We start from the raw sequence: 19,443 nt of genomic DNA on the forward strand, positions 1-19,443 counted from the left end.
CGTGGAGATGTAGTAATGTGGAGATGTAGTAATGTGAAGATGTAGTAACGTGGAGATGTAGTAACGTGGAGATGTAGTAATGTGGAGATGTAGTAACGTGGAGATGTAGTAACGTGGAGATGTAGTAATGTGAAGATGTAGTAATGTGGAGATGTAGTAACATGGAGATGTAGTAATGTGAAGATGTAGTAATGTGGAGATGTAGTAACGTGGAGATGTAGTAATGTGGAGATGTAGTAACGTGGAGATGTAGTAATGTGGAGATGTAGTAATGTGGAGATGTAGTAACGTGGAGATGTAGTAATGTGGAGATGTAGTAACGTGGAGATGTAGTAATGTGGAGATGTAGTAACGTGGAGATGTAGTAATGTCGAGACAGCTGCATTTTATAAACTGGTGTCTGAGACAGCTTTAAATAACTGCAAAGCTCATCCAGTTAGCCCTTTAGAGGACGCTGCTAGGCTTGTTAGCTAGCATCAGCACCTGAAAACTTCAAAGATTGTGCAACTTCATTTCAGCAGTTTTCCTAATATACTCGAATTTTTTCGAAACTTGTATTTTACACAGGTTGACACAAGATCCTGAGCATGTGTTGCATTAAAAATATGACAAACTTTGCTCGCAATGTTGGACGTCTGCGCAATCCTCTCAGAGTACACGTGGTTGCGTGTTCAGAAGATTCATCACTCCAAATCAGTTAAAGAGTGCAGGTGAACACCCTCTGCTAAGACCCACTCCTTGCTAAAAAGTGCCAAGTCATAAGCAAAAAAAAAAAAAATTCAGAAGCAAAAATCTAAATGTAAAAAAAATTTAAATGTAAAAAGTTTAACTCTCAGTATTTGTATCTGCAACATATTTTGAAAATTCTAATACATTAAATTTTGCTTGTACATTTTATCTTATTTGAAACTTTTTACACAAAACACATACAACTTGCTCAGCCATGGGAGTGTGGGACCATGCAGAGCGGCCATGTGGGGAGGATCTTGATAAAGAGCAGCCAGCTATCCCTGCCATTCAGATCTCTCATTGGTTGTTTTATCTTGCTGCCTGTTTAATAAAATAGCATTAAGTGTGATGTTTCCTGCGTCTTTTTTATTGACAACACAAAATATAAGCAGTATATCCCACAGTTTTCTAGTAGGTGCTTGTACCAATTAGACATATGGTGTTGCATTCAATTCCAAAGTGTTCACTGAACAGAAATCAATGCCAAGTGATACTGGAACTATGGAAAGCACAACGATTCAGAAACGATTGTACAGCAATGTTATTCACCCTACCGGCACCAAATAGTACAAATTATTCAGTACACAATTGTTTACTGTTTTCTCTGAAATAACATGTCGATCTCAACATTATGTGACATGCAAAATGGTTAAATAAAGTAGCACGATAGCTTCTGAGCGCTGTCATGAGGAATGGCAATGTTTATAAGAAATACTGCTTTACTGAATAACATAGACATATTATTACTGGATCTGTTGTTAAAACAGTTTTTAGGAGAAACATCCCCCAGATGAAAAAGCCTATACAGATACCTGGCAAATACAGCGAAGAGAAGCTCAATAGTGGATGCAAAAGGCAATAAGTGGATGAAATATGTAGTCATACTCATCTATGATACACAGTAGGGGTCGCCAACATGACAATATTTTACCGTTATGGCCTTCTATGTGGATAAAATACTATGGCGTGCGCACGCCCCCTTGAGGTATCATGATATATTTTTGCCCACACTTAATACACTAGCATTTAGCTGTAGTTTGGGAGAAGAAACAGATCTGGACATTTTTGATGGATAAAAGTGTTTTTCTCTCAACCCAGTTACTGTATCTGGATAAATATATAGCACATCCTTTCAGTCTGCATTACATCAACAACAACAGATCCATTTATAATATGTTTTTGTCAGTCATAAAGGAATGTGTATTATGAGCGTAGTCATTCTCGTAACACTTGTCACTTTTTAAACATCTATAAACACATTAATAACATGTTATAATGCATTCATACGACATTATTAACATAGTTGTAAATATTTCTAAAAATGAATCACACTGAATTACACTTTATAGCCATGCTTAATATACATTATGAACTGTTAACATAAAGCATTATAAGTAGTGTTAATAACATGTTATATGGCCAAAGAAGTCCCAGCTTGAAGAGAGTAAATTCGTATTTATGCTGTGGCATTTAATAATAATAAGCATTTTTATTTCATGCCAGAGGCAAGCTCAAAGTGCTTTACAGACGGTTGTTAAAACAATTGTATAAGAAAGCATTAGCATTTATTTAGAATCAGAAAATGAAACATCAATTTAGAAGATAAATGGCACAAGATGCAGTTTTAGTTAAATGCCAAGTTAAAGAGATACATTTTTAGCTGCTTCTTAAGAGCTCTTGTGATTTGTTATAAACACTACTTATAATGCATTATGTTAACAATTCATAATGCATAATAAGAATGGCTATAACATGTAATGCATTTTTATAATTATTTATAGCCTGTTTATGATGCCTAATGAATGCATTATTATGTATGTACTATGTACGTGTTCACAGGTTCTTATAGACATAACATTCATAGAAAGTGTTGTCATTCTTAATCAGAAAATTATCACTGAATTTTTGTTTATTTATTTTACGTGTCATGCAGTACAAAGATTGAAAGCCTAAACTGAGATTTTGTCAAATACATTATTTGAGTAAACAATTCTTTCAGATTCAGATTCCTTTATTGATCCCAGGGGGAAATTGCAGTTGTTACAGTTGCAGCCATTTGTGTAAAAATAAACACGTTACTAATAATTTAAGACAATATAGAGAAATTTACAGTATGTACACAAGATTTAAGTACTTATGAATATAGTAAGGTAGCAGTGATTGGGATAGTAATATGAAACATCAGGAATAAAGCAGTTACAATTATTAAAATTATTTAAATGAAGTTAGTGTCCCTCTGAGTTATTGCACACACAGTTGTTATTATTGCACATATGAACAGTTTGGTATTGAGTTTGAATCACACACTGAGGGAGGAGTTATAGAGTTTGATGGCCACAGGTAAGAATGACTTCCTGTGGCGCTCTGGTGCATTTTGGTACGATGAGTCTTGAGCTGAATGAGCTCTTGTGTCTCATCACTGTGTTGTAGAGTGGGTGGGAGCCATTGTTCATAAAGGCCTTCAGCTTAGACAGCGTCCTCCTCTCTGACACGGCCGTCAGCGAGTCCAGCTCTTCACCCACAACATCACCAGCCCTGCGGATCAGTTTGCTGAGTCTGTTGGCATCTGCCACCCTCAGCCTGCTTCCCCAGCATGCAACAGCACAGAGGATAGCACTTGCCACCACAGGCTCATAGAAGATCGTGAGCATAGTCCTGCAGATGTTGAAGGACCTCAGGTGCCTCAGAAAATAGAGACGACTTTGGCCCTTCCTATTGAGGGCGTCAGTGTTCTTAGCCCAGTCCAGTTTATTGTCAACATATACACACCCAGATATTTGTAATCCTCCACCGTGTCCACACTGACCCCCCTGATGGACACAGGGGTCACTGATGCCTTGCCCCTCCTCAGGTCCACCACCAGTTCCTTTGTCTTTATCATATTGAGCTGCAGGTGGTTCCGCTCACACCATGCGACAAAGTTTTTGTACTGTTTAGGGTGAACACAGTTCCAGTGTTACTTGGTGTAGATTTATGTTCAATGAATGTGCATGGCAAAGGACCTGAATTTGGGGATTTGATGAATTTGAGGGGGAATTACAACAATAGTTCTTGTGCAGCATTCATTCAGAGACAACACTTTTCCTGTAGGAAATGAATGACGGAATGTTCAGAGAATTCTACCACAAATTATCTCGCAATGCAATCTCGCATAGAAACTAATTAAACAATACACACACAAACACTAACGCACAGCATTAATAGCAAAACAATGAATTTTTGGTATCAGTGGATTTAAGGTACAAGTGTATGTAAGGTTTAATTTGATTTAAGATACCAGTGCATTTAAGATTTCAGTGGTTTTAAAGTGGGGAATACTCAAATAACACATCCTAGATCTGAATGAATGAAATATTCTCATTGAATACTTTGTTCTGTACAAAGTTGAATGTGCTGACAACAAAATCACACAAAAATCATCAATGGAAATCAAATTTATTAACCAATGGAGGCCTGGATTTGGAGTCACACACAAAATTAAAGTGGAAAAACACTACAGGCTGATCCAACTTTGATGTGATGTCCTTAAAACAAGTCAAAATGAGGCTCAGTGTTGTGTGTGGCCTCCACGTGCCTGTATGACCTCCCTACAATGCCTGGGCATGCTCCTGATGAGGTGGCAGATGGTCTCCTGAGGGATCTCCTCCCAGACCTGGACTAAAGCATCCGCCAACTCCTGGAGAGTCTGTGGTGCAACGTGGCGTTGGTGGATGGAGCAAGACATGATGTCCCAGAAGTGCTCAATCGGATTCAGGTCTGGGGAACGGGCAGGCCAGTCCATAGCTTCAATGCCTTCATCTTGCAGGAACTGCTGACACACTCCAGTCACATGAGGTCTAGCATTGTCCTGCATTAGGAGGAACCCAGGGCCAACCGCATATGGTCTCACAAGGGGTCTGAGGATCTCATCTCGGTACCTAATGGCAGTCAGGCTACCTCTGGTGAGCACATGGAGGGCTGTGCGGCCCTCCAAAGAAATGCCACCCCACACCATTACTGACCCACTGCCAAACCGGTCATGCTGAAGGATGTTGCAGGCAGCAGAACGCTCTCCATGGCATCTCCAGACTCTGTCACGTCTGTCACAGATGTGAACCTGCTTTCATCTGTGAAGAGCACAGGGCGCCAGTGGCGAATTTGCCAATCCTGGTGTTCTCTGGCAAATGCCAAGCGTCCTGCACAGTGTTGGGCTGTGAGCACAACCCCCATCTGTGGATGTCGGGCCCTCATACCATCCTCATGGAGTCGGTTTCTAACCGTTTGTGCAGACACATGCACATTTGTGGCCTGCTGGAGGTCATTTTGCAGGGCTCTGGCAGTGCTCCTCCTGTTCCACCTTGCACAAAGGCGGAGGTAGCGGTCCTGCTGCTGGATTGTTGCCCTCCTACGGCCTCCTCCACGTCTCCTGGTGTACTGGCCTGTCTCTTGGTAGCGCCTCCAGCCTCTGGACAGTACGCTGACAGACACAGCAAACCTTCTTGCCACAGCTCGCATTGATGTGCCATCCTGGATGAGCTGCACTACCTGAGCCACTTGTGTGGGTTGTAGAGTCCGTCTCATGCTACCACGAGTGTGAAAGCACCACCAACATTCAAAAGTGACCAAAACATCAGCCAGAAAGCAGAAAGGTACTGAGAAGTGGTCTGTGGTCCCACCTGCAGAACCACTCCTTTATTGAGTGTGTCTTGCTAATTGCCAATAATTTCCACCTGTTGTCTATTCCATTTGCACAACAGCATGAGAAATTGATTGTCAATCAGTGTTGCTTCCTAAGTGGACAGTTTGACACAGAAGTTTGATTTACTTGGCGTTATATTGTGTTGTTTAAGTGTTCCCTTTATTTTTTTGAGCAGGGTATATGCTACCAGAGACATAAGGTACCAGTGGATATAAGGGACCAGAGGACTTAAGGTGTTAATGGCTTTGAGGTTCCGGTGGATTTAAGACTTCATACAGTGTTTGTTCAAAGATTAAATATTTGCCATAGGAATTGAACGGAAGAAAGTTTAGAGAATTCACACAAATTCACACACATTAACTCTAATGCACAGCAATAACAAAAAACTAGATATGCATTTCCTGAAGGAAACATTATTTTTTGCTTTGCAAGCACTAAATACATAAAATAATAAAAGAAAAGGCTAAAAATTAGAAAGATATTTTATTCAGATAAAGGTGGCTGCTAAGGTGTTGCAAGGCTGTTGAGCAGTGTCCAAAAACGTTTGGCCACATTGTGAATATTGACTGTACTGTATGATCATGATACAAGAGTCTAAAAACTATGGGCTACAGAGTGTATACTCATTGTGATGTACGAATATGAGTGTCCAAAAACTTTTGGCTAGTGTTTGCTGACTATTGTGTGGCGAATGCTCATGGTACAAAAACCTTTGGCTACAGTGTGTTAACAGGCTGGTGCCTGTGATATAGGGGCAGTGTCCAAAAACTTTTGGCTACACAGTATGTACTGACTGGTATGTGCCGTACGATCATAAAATAAGAGCAGTGTGCAAAGAACATCTGGCTACAGACCGCATACTGACTGGTCAGTAACAATCCGATTGCTTACAGTCTCGCTGTAAAATATAGTTTACACAGGGTAGAAAAGAGGTAGAATCAATAGATCGATAGTTGAGCGGGACAAAAGCAGTTCTTGAGTTATTGATTACTGAATAACAATATAACCATAATAATGATTTGCAAGCACTGTAACAACAGTTAAGGTTCGAGAAGTTTTAAGGAATCAATGGAATGTAGATTTATTCAAACAGCTTTACAGTCATCAAGCTACATCAGTTCAACCATGTTCTACAGGTTTAAACCTCAATAGCACATTTAACCAGCTTGAACACACCATGTCCACCAAGTTGGTTTTAATATTTAAATCTAAAACGGTGAAAATAACTGATTAAATAACCCACAATGTTTGTGTAAACATCCCACTACCTTGAACTAATTATTTTATAAACGTAATTAATTCATTAATTTTCAGTGTAATTAGCTAGCTTTGAAAAGTTTTTTTTTACTATAAAACGTACTCTATTCTGTAAATTTCTCGTTTTAGAATTTAACATTGCAAAATTTAACACAATTATAGATAACCTGTCTTTTAACATAAATTTTAATAATGAAGATAAAACAATTTCTTCATGCTACATGCAGGTTACTGCATTTCGTTGCTTTGTACCTGCGACATACGCAATGACAATAAAGTTGAATTCTATTCTATTCTATTCAAGTTGCAAGTGTCCTGATTACGCTGAAACTGACTTGTCAACTTGATAACAGTAGTGTGCATTAGGATGCCCCATTTTCTTTACCTCAGATTAACCTAAAGTTACACCACATTTCCACAAGTATTCACGCCCCCATCCAAATCATTGAATTCAGGTGTTCCAATCACTTCCATGGCCACAGGTGTATAAAGCCGAGCCCCTAGGCCTGCAGACTGCTTCTACAGACATTAGTGAAAGAATGGGTCGCTCTCAGGAGCTCAGTGAATTCCAGTGTGGTACTGTGATCAGACACCACCTGTGCAACAAGTCCAGTCGTGAAATTTCCTCACTACTAAATTCCACAGTCAACTGTCAGTGGTATCATAAAGTGGAAGTTGTTTTTCAGGAGTTGGGCTCAGCCCCTTAGTTTCAGTGAAAGGAACTTTTAATGCTTCAGCACAGAATTTGGTCTTTTTCCCACTTTGTGTTAACAGTTTGGGGACGACCCCTTCCTGTTCCAACATGACTGCGCACCATTGCACAAAGCATGTCAACGACCGAGTAAAATCTTTATACCTACTATACTGTGACTATAATTTGCCACAGATTCGTCCATAGATTTAAAGCCTACTCACAAACAATGTTTGCTGAATGAAGCTTTCTAAAACAACACTGACATCTTTTGTCTTTTAAATGTATTGATCCACCATTAAAAAAAATCCCAGAATTAAACAAGGAATAAGCCACAAAGACTGTTTATTCAGAGATCAGACACAAACAAATTTATCACACGGCTTCCCCCAAAACATCTACTTACATAAAACAATCAAACAAACCTGTTATATAAAAACGTTTGATACCTTTGTAGGACTTATGGCAAATAAAATGATTTAAGCAACTGGAGTGATCACAGAAATTAAATAAAATTTTTAGATCTCATTGTAAGAATTACTATTACTAAATTTTTCACCCAAAAGCTCAAACTGCAGCCTTAACCTCTCCTCTTCAGTCATCTTTCACCTTTTTCCCTCCATCTTACAGCAGCCCCTCCATTTCTCTCATGAAAGCCTCGTACACCTGGTCCTTGGTCTTCATGCTGGGTGGGGCAGGGTTTGCTCCAGGCTGGGCAGGTGTTACTGAGACAGATACTTTCTGCCCCTGTCCCACCCTCTCCTCTTCCCTCTTGCCTCCTCTGTCGGGTGCTGCCCCCTGCTGGCTTACACGGTCTCTGCGGACCCTCAGCGCTGTGGGGACGAAGCGTGTGACCTCTGCTTTTGGGGTGATTATCTGTGGTTTTGCAGAAATGGTGGCAGTGCCTGACTGGCCGGCCACTCCAGAGTGGGTGGAGACATTGGTGATGTTGGCTCGTTTCTCTATGGTGTGGGCATGCCCTGAGGGGTTGGGGGGTGTTGGGCCAGTGCCTGGAGGAGGAGGTACCAGGGCAGAGGGGCGGATAGACATAGGAAGAGAGGGAGGAGGCAGGATGGAGGGAGTAATTGAAGGAGCAGTTTGAGTGGTCTCCGTGGAGGAAGAGGAAGAGGGGGGTGGCTTCTGACGGGGAACGATGCTTGGTGGTGCGCTGAGCACACTGGGGTTCAGAGGGGGTGGGAACAGAGTGAGGGGAGGAGCCATTCGAGGTGGAACAGACCGTGGAGGAGGGGGAGGAATACCTACAACAGAAAAGCACAAGTAATACTAAAGGCCAGATCTTGTAACAAGAATACACATCTGGGGAGAAATGACAATTTTGGTGCTGGTTTTCAAAATCCTTCACTTATAAGCCAATGTTCACAGGTTTTTCCTTTAAAACTCACCCATAAATTCTTCTAGTCCATGAACTTTAACTACTGTTGCAAGATGTTATCAGAATCATATTGGTATGGCTTTGGACAGATGGATTTATTTGAATATTTAAAAATGGTACTTGATATTTATTGCATTTATGTGCAAGAATGTTTAAGCAATGTTGGGCTTCTGCACTAAAATGTGAATGAATTTACATTATGAGACTGAAACAGAGAAATACAGAGAGTGGGACACGGCAGGGCTTTGCACGAACCAAAAAAAAGACTATGAACGAACTTCAAGGTCAATGAGAAAGATGGTTTTAGTTCTGCAGACAAATTAAGCAATGCGGTCTGAAATATTGAGCTCCATTCTGAAACCTTTGGTCTGAACTGGTAATTGCTAATATATTTAAAAATGCAGACATCACACACATTGGTTATTGCCATTTTCTGTGTGATGAGCAGCTTTATGACCTCTATGACAAGACTGTTAGGGTGTGATCTGTAAAATGTCATTACATGATGATGTCTACCAAACAGAAGCTATTTATTTTTGCTTTAGCATTAAAGGTAAAATACAGAAAACCAGTCTCTCTTGGAATACCAAGTAAGATGTGTTTGTATTGTTCCATTACCAGGACTCATCTTCAACATTTTCAGAAGCACGTCTTGTATTTTTCAACCTGAAGACGAATTTCACCTTTCAGCATGACAATGACCCAAAACATACATCCAAAATCAACAAAAAATGGCTTCACCGGAAGAAAATTTTGAAGTTTTGGAATGGCCCAGCCAGAGCCCAGACCTGAATCCCATAGAAAATTTGGGGGTAGACCTGAAGAGGGCTGAACACAGGAGATGCCCTCACAATCTGACAGATTTGGAGCGCTTTTTACAAGGACGAATTCTCAAAGATTGCCAAATCAAGAGGTGCCATGCTGATAAGAACCCTACCCAAAAAGACAGAATGCTGGCATAAAGTCAAAAGGTACTTCAACAAAGTATTAAGTGGTGTGCTTAAAGGGTGTGCATATTCATGCAACCACATTATTTTAGTTCTTTATTTTTCTATCTTAAAAGATGTCAGTTTCAATAGAATTGTACAGATTATGGGTCTCATTGAAGGTGAAAATAAATCTGAAATGATTTTTTACATGACAAAAATCTGGCATTTAACAGGGGTGTGTAGTCTTTTTATATCCACTGTAACTCTAAATGGAAGAAAAAATATCAGTTTCTTTACCTTTTACTACATATGTGAGCACTTGTGTACCTTACCAATGTGATAGATGGATAGATGGATAGATACTTTTTTGATCCTGAAGGAAATTTTGCTAATATATAACAAATAACAATATATATATATATAAACATATATACCTGGTGGTGCAGGGGGTGGCAGTCTGGGCGGTGGTCCTCTTGGTGGTGGTCCTGGGGGCATGCCAGGTGGGGGGCCAGGTGGAGGGCCAGGGGGACGGCCAGGTGGGGGGCCAGGTGGCAGCATCCGGGGTATCGGCCCTCTTAGAGCACCTGGAATGCCAGGTGGCCTCAGGAATGGAGGAGCACCTGAGAAAACATACCTCTCATTAAAGTTCTAACACTCTACATTGTTCTTTTATCTTACTTTCTCAGCTTAATTCACTGAATTCAGGTGTTCCAAATCACTTCCATGGCCACAGGTGTATAAAACCACTTAGGCCTGCAGACTGCTTCTGCAAACATTTATGAAAGAATGGGTCGCTCTCAGGAGAATTCCAGCGTGAATTCCAGTGAAAAGAACTCTTAATGCTTCAGCAGACCAAGAGATTTTGGATAATTTCATGTTCCCAACTTTGTTTAAACAGTTTGGGGACGGCCCCTTTCTGTTCCAACATGACTGTGCACCAGTGCACAAAGCAAGGTCCATAAAGACAGGGATGAGCACGTTTGGTGTGGAAGAATTTGACTGGCCTGGACAGAGCCCTGACCTCAATCTGAAAGACCACAGTGGGACGAATTAGAGTGGCAACTGTGAGCCAGGCCTTCACATCCAACATCAGTGTCTGATCTCACAAATGCACGCTCCTGGAAGAATGGTCAGAAATCCCCTTAAACAAACTCATAGCCCTTGTGGAAAGCCCTCTCCCAAGAGTTGAAGCTGTTATAGCTGCGAAAGGTGGGCCAACATCATACTAACTAGATTAATGGATTCCTATGGATTAAGAATGGGATCTCACACATGCGTGTGAACGCAGACGAGCGAATACTTTTGGCAATATAGTGTATTTTCTTTAACCTATTCGAGTGACTCACCAGGAGGTGGTCCTGGGGGTGGTCCTGAGGGAGGTCCTGGTGGCCTCATTGGAGGAGCTGGTGGTGGTCCTAAAGGAGGAGGACCTGTGATTGGTGGAGCTTGCATGTGAGGGTGTGGCTGTTGTGCTCCGATTGGAGCAGATGGTGGGGGTGGTCTGGTAAGAATGTGTGAAGCCTGAGTGTCCCCAGGGGGGCCAGCATCTTCACTGTCAGACTGCTCACTGTCTGTATATTCCTCTTCCTCCTCTTCTTCCTCTTCCTCTGGCACAGACTGCCCTACACACACACACACACACACACACACACACACCATATTTACTCAGCAGGTTTTACTATACTTATTGAGCAACAACAGGCCACTGCTTGGAAATGACTGATGCCACTGCAAAATACAAAGCTAGCCTGTTTTAGAAATGGAAGACCCTAGTGGCTACACATCAGCATCGGTAATTATTATCTCAAATATGCAACTGAAATTTAGCAAATGTAGCCGATTCGGACAGCTTATCAGTGACTTACAAGATATGAGCCATATTTCGCCATTGGTGCCAGAATGAAACTGCTGCACCATTTATGGTGTAATAGGAAAATCCTAACAAGAAGCTGGCAAATAGGAAGCCAACTTCAGCCTCGTCATATTCCTTTGAATAATGAAAAAAATATATTACATAATTGGCTATTTTGCTGTAATCTCACTAAATGAACACATTTTTTGTCAAAGCTTTGAGAATTAGTTTCTGTTAGGACATTGTCTGTTAGCATTCAAGCACTAAGCTTATACCGCACTAGCTTCATGACCTATGCCTTTGGCAGGCATGACTTATTTCATTGGTTATGCTGGCCTAAGGCGCTAGAATGTAGCTGCTGCACAATTTAAGGTAAAACAGGAAAATTCTAACAAGAAGCTGGCAAAAAAGCTGAACACAGAATCAATAGGTCAGTACTGTTTTGTTCTGTTTGCAAATGCTTGTGGTTAGTTTCTTAATTACAATTGTAGTTTGCTAGCCCACAACCTAGCTGGTGTCAGTTAAATTTCTTGCTGTGTTGCTGTTCGCTCTAAGGTTATATCGTGGCATTTGACTGTACAACATTTGCAAAAGGTTTTACAGCCATAAAGATCTCAAGTAAGTAGGTAAATAAATAATTAAATAACTAAGTTGTTGGACTTGGCAGTGTGAGTCCATGGATTTGGAGGGAGAGGTGTATTTATTGTGCTGTTGAGAATTCCTCCTGCACCTTTAAATGTGGCATCCAGCACAAGCAAGGACAGGTTTATCTCTAGCCTATGTAAATAAGTAAACAAGTATAGGGACATGTCAAATGCTTCCTCTAATAGAAACATAATAATAATAATAATAATAATAATAATAATAATAACTTAATTTACCTACAGTTGTTATGCTTGTTGAAATCCTTGTTTGCAGCAAGTAAGTAAATACAAAGATCTATAGTAGATTGATCCAATGTTCATACGTTCCTGATGCATTTATTACGGAATGAGCACATCTAATCAATGTAATAGTTGGTATTTGGATGTCAGCAGGGCAAATCGGAGGTTTCTTCTTTTCCCATTTTTTACTTTGCATAGGCTAACTGGAATCACACGTATTTATAGATTTGTAGTTTCAGCCCAACTGCCTTTACTCATTAGATATGTTCTTATATGTGCTTTCAGCACATATTTGAAGGATTTACACTTTGTTTATGTTGTGAATTGGTGCGCTCTATGGAATCATAAGAGCTGGACTAATTATGGTCAAGATGTCTTAAGAGGCTTTCATGAAAATACAGAAATTAAAAACCAACTGTGCCAGGACTTCAAGATTTCAATGTTCAATGTTTTAGAGACATGATGAACAATACATGGTATGTATTCGTATTACAGCACAACAACTGCAAAGTTCAAGCATGTGTTTACCTGCCATCCGGAGCATCATGGCCTGTAGAGGAGTAATGGCCTTCGTCTTTTTCACAACTCTCGTCTTCTTCTTTTTCACTGGCTGAGGCATATCAGCAAAACGTACAGTCCGGCCTAGCAACAACAATTGGAAAAAAAAAAACAAACAAAAAAAAAACAAAAAAAAAAAAAAAACACAACACAGGTTATGGCCATTCACATTAGAGGTTTTAGAATTATATTTTACTGGTTAGCGGTACTGTTAGCTCATCTGAAGGGCAATCACTTCAACATTCAACACAGAAATATTCTAATTTCCTTCAGATATTTTCTCTGTGTCCTGCTCCATATCTGGACAGCACCAGTGCTGAGACCTAAAAAGGTAAGCCTACATTTTTTTTGCCACCAATATTGGTCAGAATGCACATTCCTAGCTGAAATGAGTCACTTTACTACCACACCGAAATACAGACCTAACAATGTGTGTCTGTGCTGTTACAGGTTAGCTTTGTTACAGGATTGGATCAAATTATTTTTCCCCCCTTTAATATCCAATACATATTCTACTGATATCAACCCGATAGACATTGACATTGATTCATTTTACAAAGTGGCATATCTGTCTTAACCATGCTTATAAACAACAATACTTTTGATCCATGCAAATGTCTTTGCTGTTGTCCACATTGAAGCCTTAAGCTTGGAAGACTTTCTGGATTACAACTTCATAGGAATAGAAATCATAAAATACCCTCATCAAATAAATATTTTGAGTATCTGTCACTCGTTGTTTTTTTTCTTAACCTCTCTCTCAGTTAGTGGCTCCCTACCTCTCTCTCTCTCCTCATCTCTCTCTCGTTCTTCAAGCCATTCTCCTGGGTTTCTTTTATCGAGAGGATCATCCCTTTCTCCCTTGCTCTCCGTGTCACTCTCTTCTTCTTCTCCATCTGAGCCGCTCTCGCTCTCATGCTCCACAGTGTCCATCAGCTCAAATTCAGCCTCTGCTTCTAAACAGACACGTGGAAGGAAATGATGTCCTTAACATTGCTGTAGTACGAGTATAATGAATGCAGGCCTGACAGATTGCAGGTTAGTTCATTTTACCCACAAAGCTGATGCATTAGAGGCATGGGTGTTTACCTGCTCTTCGGTTGCCATAGAGCTGCAGTATATGAGGTGGGGGGGGTCCTGGTGGGGGTCCAGGGGGTTTGCGTCCAGGTGGTAACCGAGGAACACCAGCTACTGCTGCTGATGACAATGTTGTCCCTTTACTGAGACACAAACACCAGCCTTTATCATCTTCACTTTTTGTTTACTCTTTAAACATCTCAGTTGCTTTGATTGGACGGAAGAGTAGTTTAGGTTTGGGAAAGGTTGTAGATGAGCGAAATAAGGTATGTTTTCAGGTTAAATTTAAATATGGGGAAATAATTAGATTGCCAAACTTGCAAGGAGCAAATTGCAAGAATGCTCGATTACCAAAGCTATTAGGGATTTTAGGGAACGACAGAATCAGATAAATGAGGGAGATCATGAGTTCACATGTGTCTGTTAGCTGATGCAGCAGCACTGGCAGAACTAACTAGGGGGTGGAACTGGAAATGACCAAACTGGGCAGAAAAATTGGAGTACAAAAACTAAAACTGATCATACAGACAACACAGAAAAAGGCAGATCATATTAGCTGATTAATCGAATAATGGCCTGTAGATTACTCATTTATATAAATAATGGCAAGTTGCAGACACACCTTTTCTTTTTTGAGTTTTTTTTTTGAGCCGTTACTTCTAAACCGTTTTTAACTAGGCAAGGAGTCAGAACGTGGTTAATCTAGACTACGGCCTGATAATAATGCCTGATCTGTTGAACTTGTGGTAATTTAGTAAAGAAGGCAGTGATTGTCCCAAAATTCTAATCCAATACAGGGTTCTGTACTTACGTGTAGTAATTTTTGTTGGTCAATGTTTAAAGTTCTCATTTAGAGTTACTGTAGACATGGGTTACATTTTATAGATTTTAGAGGTGGTTTAGGGATATTTACCCAAAAGCTGAGCTTTTCTTGAGGATGGATGGTGGCTGGGCTCCAGGCAGAGGTATGTCCTGGATTAGAACGCTAGACGGAGCGTGGGGCATCTCTGGTAGTGGGATACTGTCCACCTCTACAGACTCAGCATTCTGAATTGAAAAACACAGAGAAAAATGTTATAAAGCTACTAATGACAACAAAAACACTTAATAGCATAACCCAAAGCGGTGAGAGCTTCATGCACAGCCACCTTGACAGAATCAAAGTACAGAGAGAGTTGTCCACGTTTAGTCTCGTAATCCAGTTCCAGTTTGCGCAGTTCTTTATAGGTGTCAGGATTTTCTCGTTCGTAAAGTCGCACAATTCGCTCAAACGTCTCTCGTAGCTTCTTCCGCTTATCACGCAGCACCTTATCATTCAGCAAAGGCTGCTGCACCGGATTAAACTCTGAAATAGAAAGTGAGAGCGAGAGAGAGAGAGAGAGAGAGAGAGAGAATTGTCAAATTAGTCCAGATGATCACAATGATGATATGAAAACTAAGTAAATCGCCTATTCATTGCATTCAGTGCTTTTCAAAGTAGCGAGATCACATGCATTTATGAGGGGACACTGGACTGAGTCACAATGTAAACAAAGCCTTTTACTATTAAAGTAGGTCTGTTTTGGAAAATACAGGGCGATTTAAACAGATTCATTCGTTTTAAAGCGCCAAATTTTTATAACCGTGAGGTGCCTTGGAAACAAATCACACACCAAATGAAAGAGGGGGTCATAGAGTTTCTGTCACCAGAAGATGGCTCCCTTCAGTCTGCAAGGACATGGCGAACACTGAGCAGAAAGCGCGTTGCATTGCATTCTCCACTACAATAAAAGTGAATGTCATAACTCTGCAACGTGATTTTTGTCTGCAGTGAAGCTCCAACAGCTCAGAGCATTCATCGCTGGTTCCACAACACTGGAGGAGTACAGTAACACCGGACATGCTCAATCGAGTATGGGATGAATTTGACAATTGATCGCGTTGATGTCTTACAGCTGGAGGAAGTAACTTTGAGCACTTGTAAAATTACATCATAAATTTTATGCTCACTTAAAGCAAGTGGTTTCTCCTCTATGAAATTTTTTCTCTGACACGATCACCATCCGCTTACCCAGGTCATAGCTTTGGACAGCATTCAAGTTTTTTTTGCTGTATAATGATGTATTTGGCCTGGACACTGGTCATAGTGTATTCAGCCTTGACACCAGATTTCAAGTTTATTTGGCCTTGGAGAAAGTTTTTGTTCTTTTCAGGAGCTGGAAAGGTCTGAGTGAACATATACAACCATATTCTTCCTATGCAACAGTAAAAAGAATATTTTCCATAGACATATAATTAAGCATCAAGCCACATGTAACTAATTTTTTTTCATAATTCTGACGCTGATCATTATTTTTTTAAGGTCCTTTCAAGAACTTTTTGTTGTACTATAATAAACATATAGCACTGTTTAATGCAAAAACGTATGCTTTATAAGTAGCTTTTTGTCACCAAATTACCACCAGTCCCTGCTCCCCTACATACCACACATGATACAAAGACAACATATCAAATGTTGAAACTGAGAAACTGTATACTTTTTAAAAAAAATATGCCCACTTTGAATTTGATGAAAGCAACACATTTCAAAAAAGTTGGGATGGGCAACAAAAGGCTGGTAAAGATGTGCAACGATTAAAAAAACAAAAACATCTGGTATTTAAATGGAAACAGGAAGTAACATGATTGTTTATAAAAAGAGCATCCCAAACGTAAAGGTGGGGAAGGGTTCCTCACACTGTGAAAGACTGTGATGGCAAATAGTGCAACAATTCCAGAATAACATTAAAACAGCAAAGAAATCGGGAAGTTCATCACATACAGTACAAAATATCAACAAAGGATTCTGAGAATCTGAAGAAAAAAAAAAAAAAAAAAAAAGTCCATATCCAGGCTGAAAAGCAACACTGGCTGGCCATGATCTCTGGGCTCTCAGGCAGCACTGCATCGAAAACAGACGTGATTCTGCAGTGGCAATTTAGGGTTTGCAACAACAACACTGCACAGCAATCCCCACTCCTCCTCTTTTCTAATTTGCAGTAGCCCTTTTACACACCAAAATAGCTCTTACCCATTTCATCTAGTTTCTCCATGTCTCTGATGATCTGTCTGGGGTCCTTCATCTTCAATACAGCAGCTCTTACCATCATCCTCTGCTTCTTGTTCTATCACACACATAGAGACATACCCATGATACATTTCCACATTCCACAAACATATATGTATTTGTTTCTTTGTTTTCCTTTACCTTTTTTAGCTCCCTTTTCCTGGCCTCCTTCCCTGCGCACACACAGTGCAAAAAGGTTTTTGTAATTCTTAAAAGTAACCAACTCACATTACAAAATTAGAAGTAATCCTGGCATTACTCAACATGGAGCCCAAAGAAAATAGGGTTTAAGCATTGTGAGATAGGAAATCATCATTAGCAGTAATAAAACCCTGGAATAGGTTGAACCGAGCGCAAGTGTGTGGGAAACTTACGAGCTTGATCTGTAGGATTCATAAACTTCCCACTCTTGGTGGAGGAGGTGGATCTGCGACCCATGGTTGCTCACGTTGCTCTGCCAAAAAAAAAAAAAAAGAAAGTATGAAACCTAGAGCAGCTGTCAGAAGAAAACTTGATTCACCAAACACTTTACCTTTGAGCTAGTGGTTGTGCTCAATTTCTAGGAGTAAATGAAGCAGACAATGCTTTTTACTGAGCACAAGAGGTCTCACTGCATTTGATGATGGACATATTAAACATCACATGGCATGGCTTTGGTTTAATTCATCTGTGTATTAAAAAGATTTCTTTTTAAAAACTGACAGCTCATCTACTAGGAAACCATCTATTCAGGGTAACTACTGAAGAATTATGGCTATATACACACACACAATAACAAATAACTAACCTTCAATATCCCATCCAGAACCACTATGGCAAGAATAACTGCTCATTCACATTAATGCAACTAACAATCTGATGTTTAGCAGCTGTTTATCCTGCTTGTTTGCTTTACAGGAGGAAAACCACAACAAATCACAGACATTTCTACAAGACACTGCAAAATGCTGCACAGTTCATTAAAGGGCAAGTAACAGACAACTGAAAAATTGAGTTGAGATTGAAGTAGTGCATAAACTCGGTTAAAGTCACATACCATTCAATCCCAAATCCATACAGTAGGAACACTACATACATATGGAACCTAAGCTGCAGGCTGGTTTGATTTTATTATTTCCATGATGTTTTGAAAAACAACATGCATATATCAGTGTATTCAGTCCATCGCAGCTTAATCCCATCCTTTCACACTGAAGTCAAAGTTGACCTGAGTCTCAGACCGAACTGCTTTTTGAACTGGGCCCTTTAATAAACTGGCATCTTATACTGTCCTGCTGGAATATCTGTCACACGTGTTGTTTCTCCATTAAGTGAACAAACAAAACACATCAAAAAACGGCCGCTAAGCATCAGGGTATGCAGTTCGCTTGGCTGCGAGACTTTCTAACAGACTGTAGTAACTAAAACTAGTTTAACTAACTCGGACACACTACAGTGAAAGAAAGCGGGTTCCTGTTCGTTCATCACAGCTACTAAGGGGCTCTGGAAACGTGTAACTGCAATAACTCTAACTGTATCTAGTTTTATACCTGATCCAGAAAACAGTAACAGCTCAATTCAACAGTAATAACAGTGATAACAGTAATAACTAACGTTATAAACAGCGCGAACTCCTCAGTGATGCAGCTAACGCTAGCTAGTTAGCTGCTTTGAGTAGGATCCCATAAGTGAACTAACTCCACCAATCCGTGTTAAAGCGGCTCCTCGTTCTGTTTAAAGCGCGAACTGTAACATCAAACATTTCTAATATCCACAACAGTCACTACAACACACCCATAATATCGCTAACAGTTAATAATCAGCTACATAAACGGCGTTAGTCGGTATTGTTAGCTACCGTTAGCCGCTCGGTCCGTAAATCCGTAAAGCGCCAACACCGCTGTGATCAGCTCCTCTCCCTCTGCAGCCTGTGGTTTTATTTCTTGTGGATATTTCTTTAATCTAGAATTGTGTTAAACTGAATTTGGTTCAATCGTTAGTGTTAGCTTTAGCTCTAGCATCACCGCGCTGTGCACTGGCCGCCATCTTCAGTTCCCGCTACCTTCTTCTACGGTGAAGAGGCGTGGCCACACATTTCACCCGCAGCGCCCTCAGCCGAGCCACAGCGGGAGGGCTGTCATCATCATCATCTTCATCATCATCATCATCCTCATCATCATCATCGTTAACCGATTAGACCAGAGGTCGCGGTCAGGAGCGCTGTCATCATCATCATCATCTTCATCATCTTCATCATCGTTAACCGATTAGACCAGAGAAGGTCGCGGTCAGGAGTGCTGTCATCATCATCATCATCATCATCTTCATCAT

At 40.4% G+C, this 19,443-nt stretch overlaps 1 protein-coding gene across 1 annotated transcript; it reads right to left on the minus strand.

Moving 5' to 3' along the window:
* Window positions 1–7,683: 7,683 nt before the first annotated feature.
* Window positions 7,684–19,196, minus strand: LOC108433721 (WW domain-binding protein 11). The gene is made up of 12 exons (XM_017708458.2): window positions 18,971–19,196; window positions 17,508–17,587; window positions 17,275–17,306; window positions 17,098–17,191; window positions 15,197–15,393; window positions 14,962–15,095; window positions 14,061–14,191; window positions 13,751–13,927; window positions 12,942–13,055; window positions 11,024–11,299; window positions 10,112–10,297; window positions 7,684–8,614 (listed from the first exon to the last, which is right to left on the minus strand). The coding sequence occupies exons 2-12, from the start codon at window positions 17,569–17,571 to the stop codon at window positions 7,980–7,982; spliced, it is 2,040 nt and encodes a 679-aa protein (XP_017563947.1). The 5' UTR covers window positions 17,572–17,587; window positions 18,971–19,196; the 3' UTR covers window positions 7,684–7,979.
* Between the last annotated feature and the right edge of the window lie 247 nt (window positions 19,197–19,443).

The sequence above is a fragment of the Pygocentrus nattereri genome, chromosome 1 (genome assembly GCF_015220715.1).
Source record: "Pygocentrus nattereri isolate fPygNat1 chromosome 1, fPygNat1.pri, whole genome shotgun sequence".
NCBI classification, from domain to species: domain Eukaryota; kingdom Metazoa; phylum Chordata; class Actinopteri; order Characiformes; family Serrasalmidae; genus Pygocentrus; species Pygocentrus nattereri.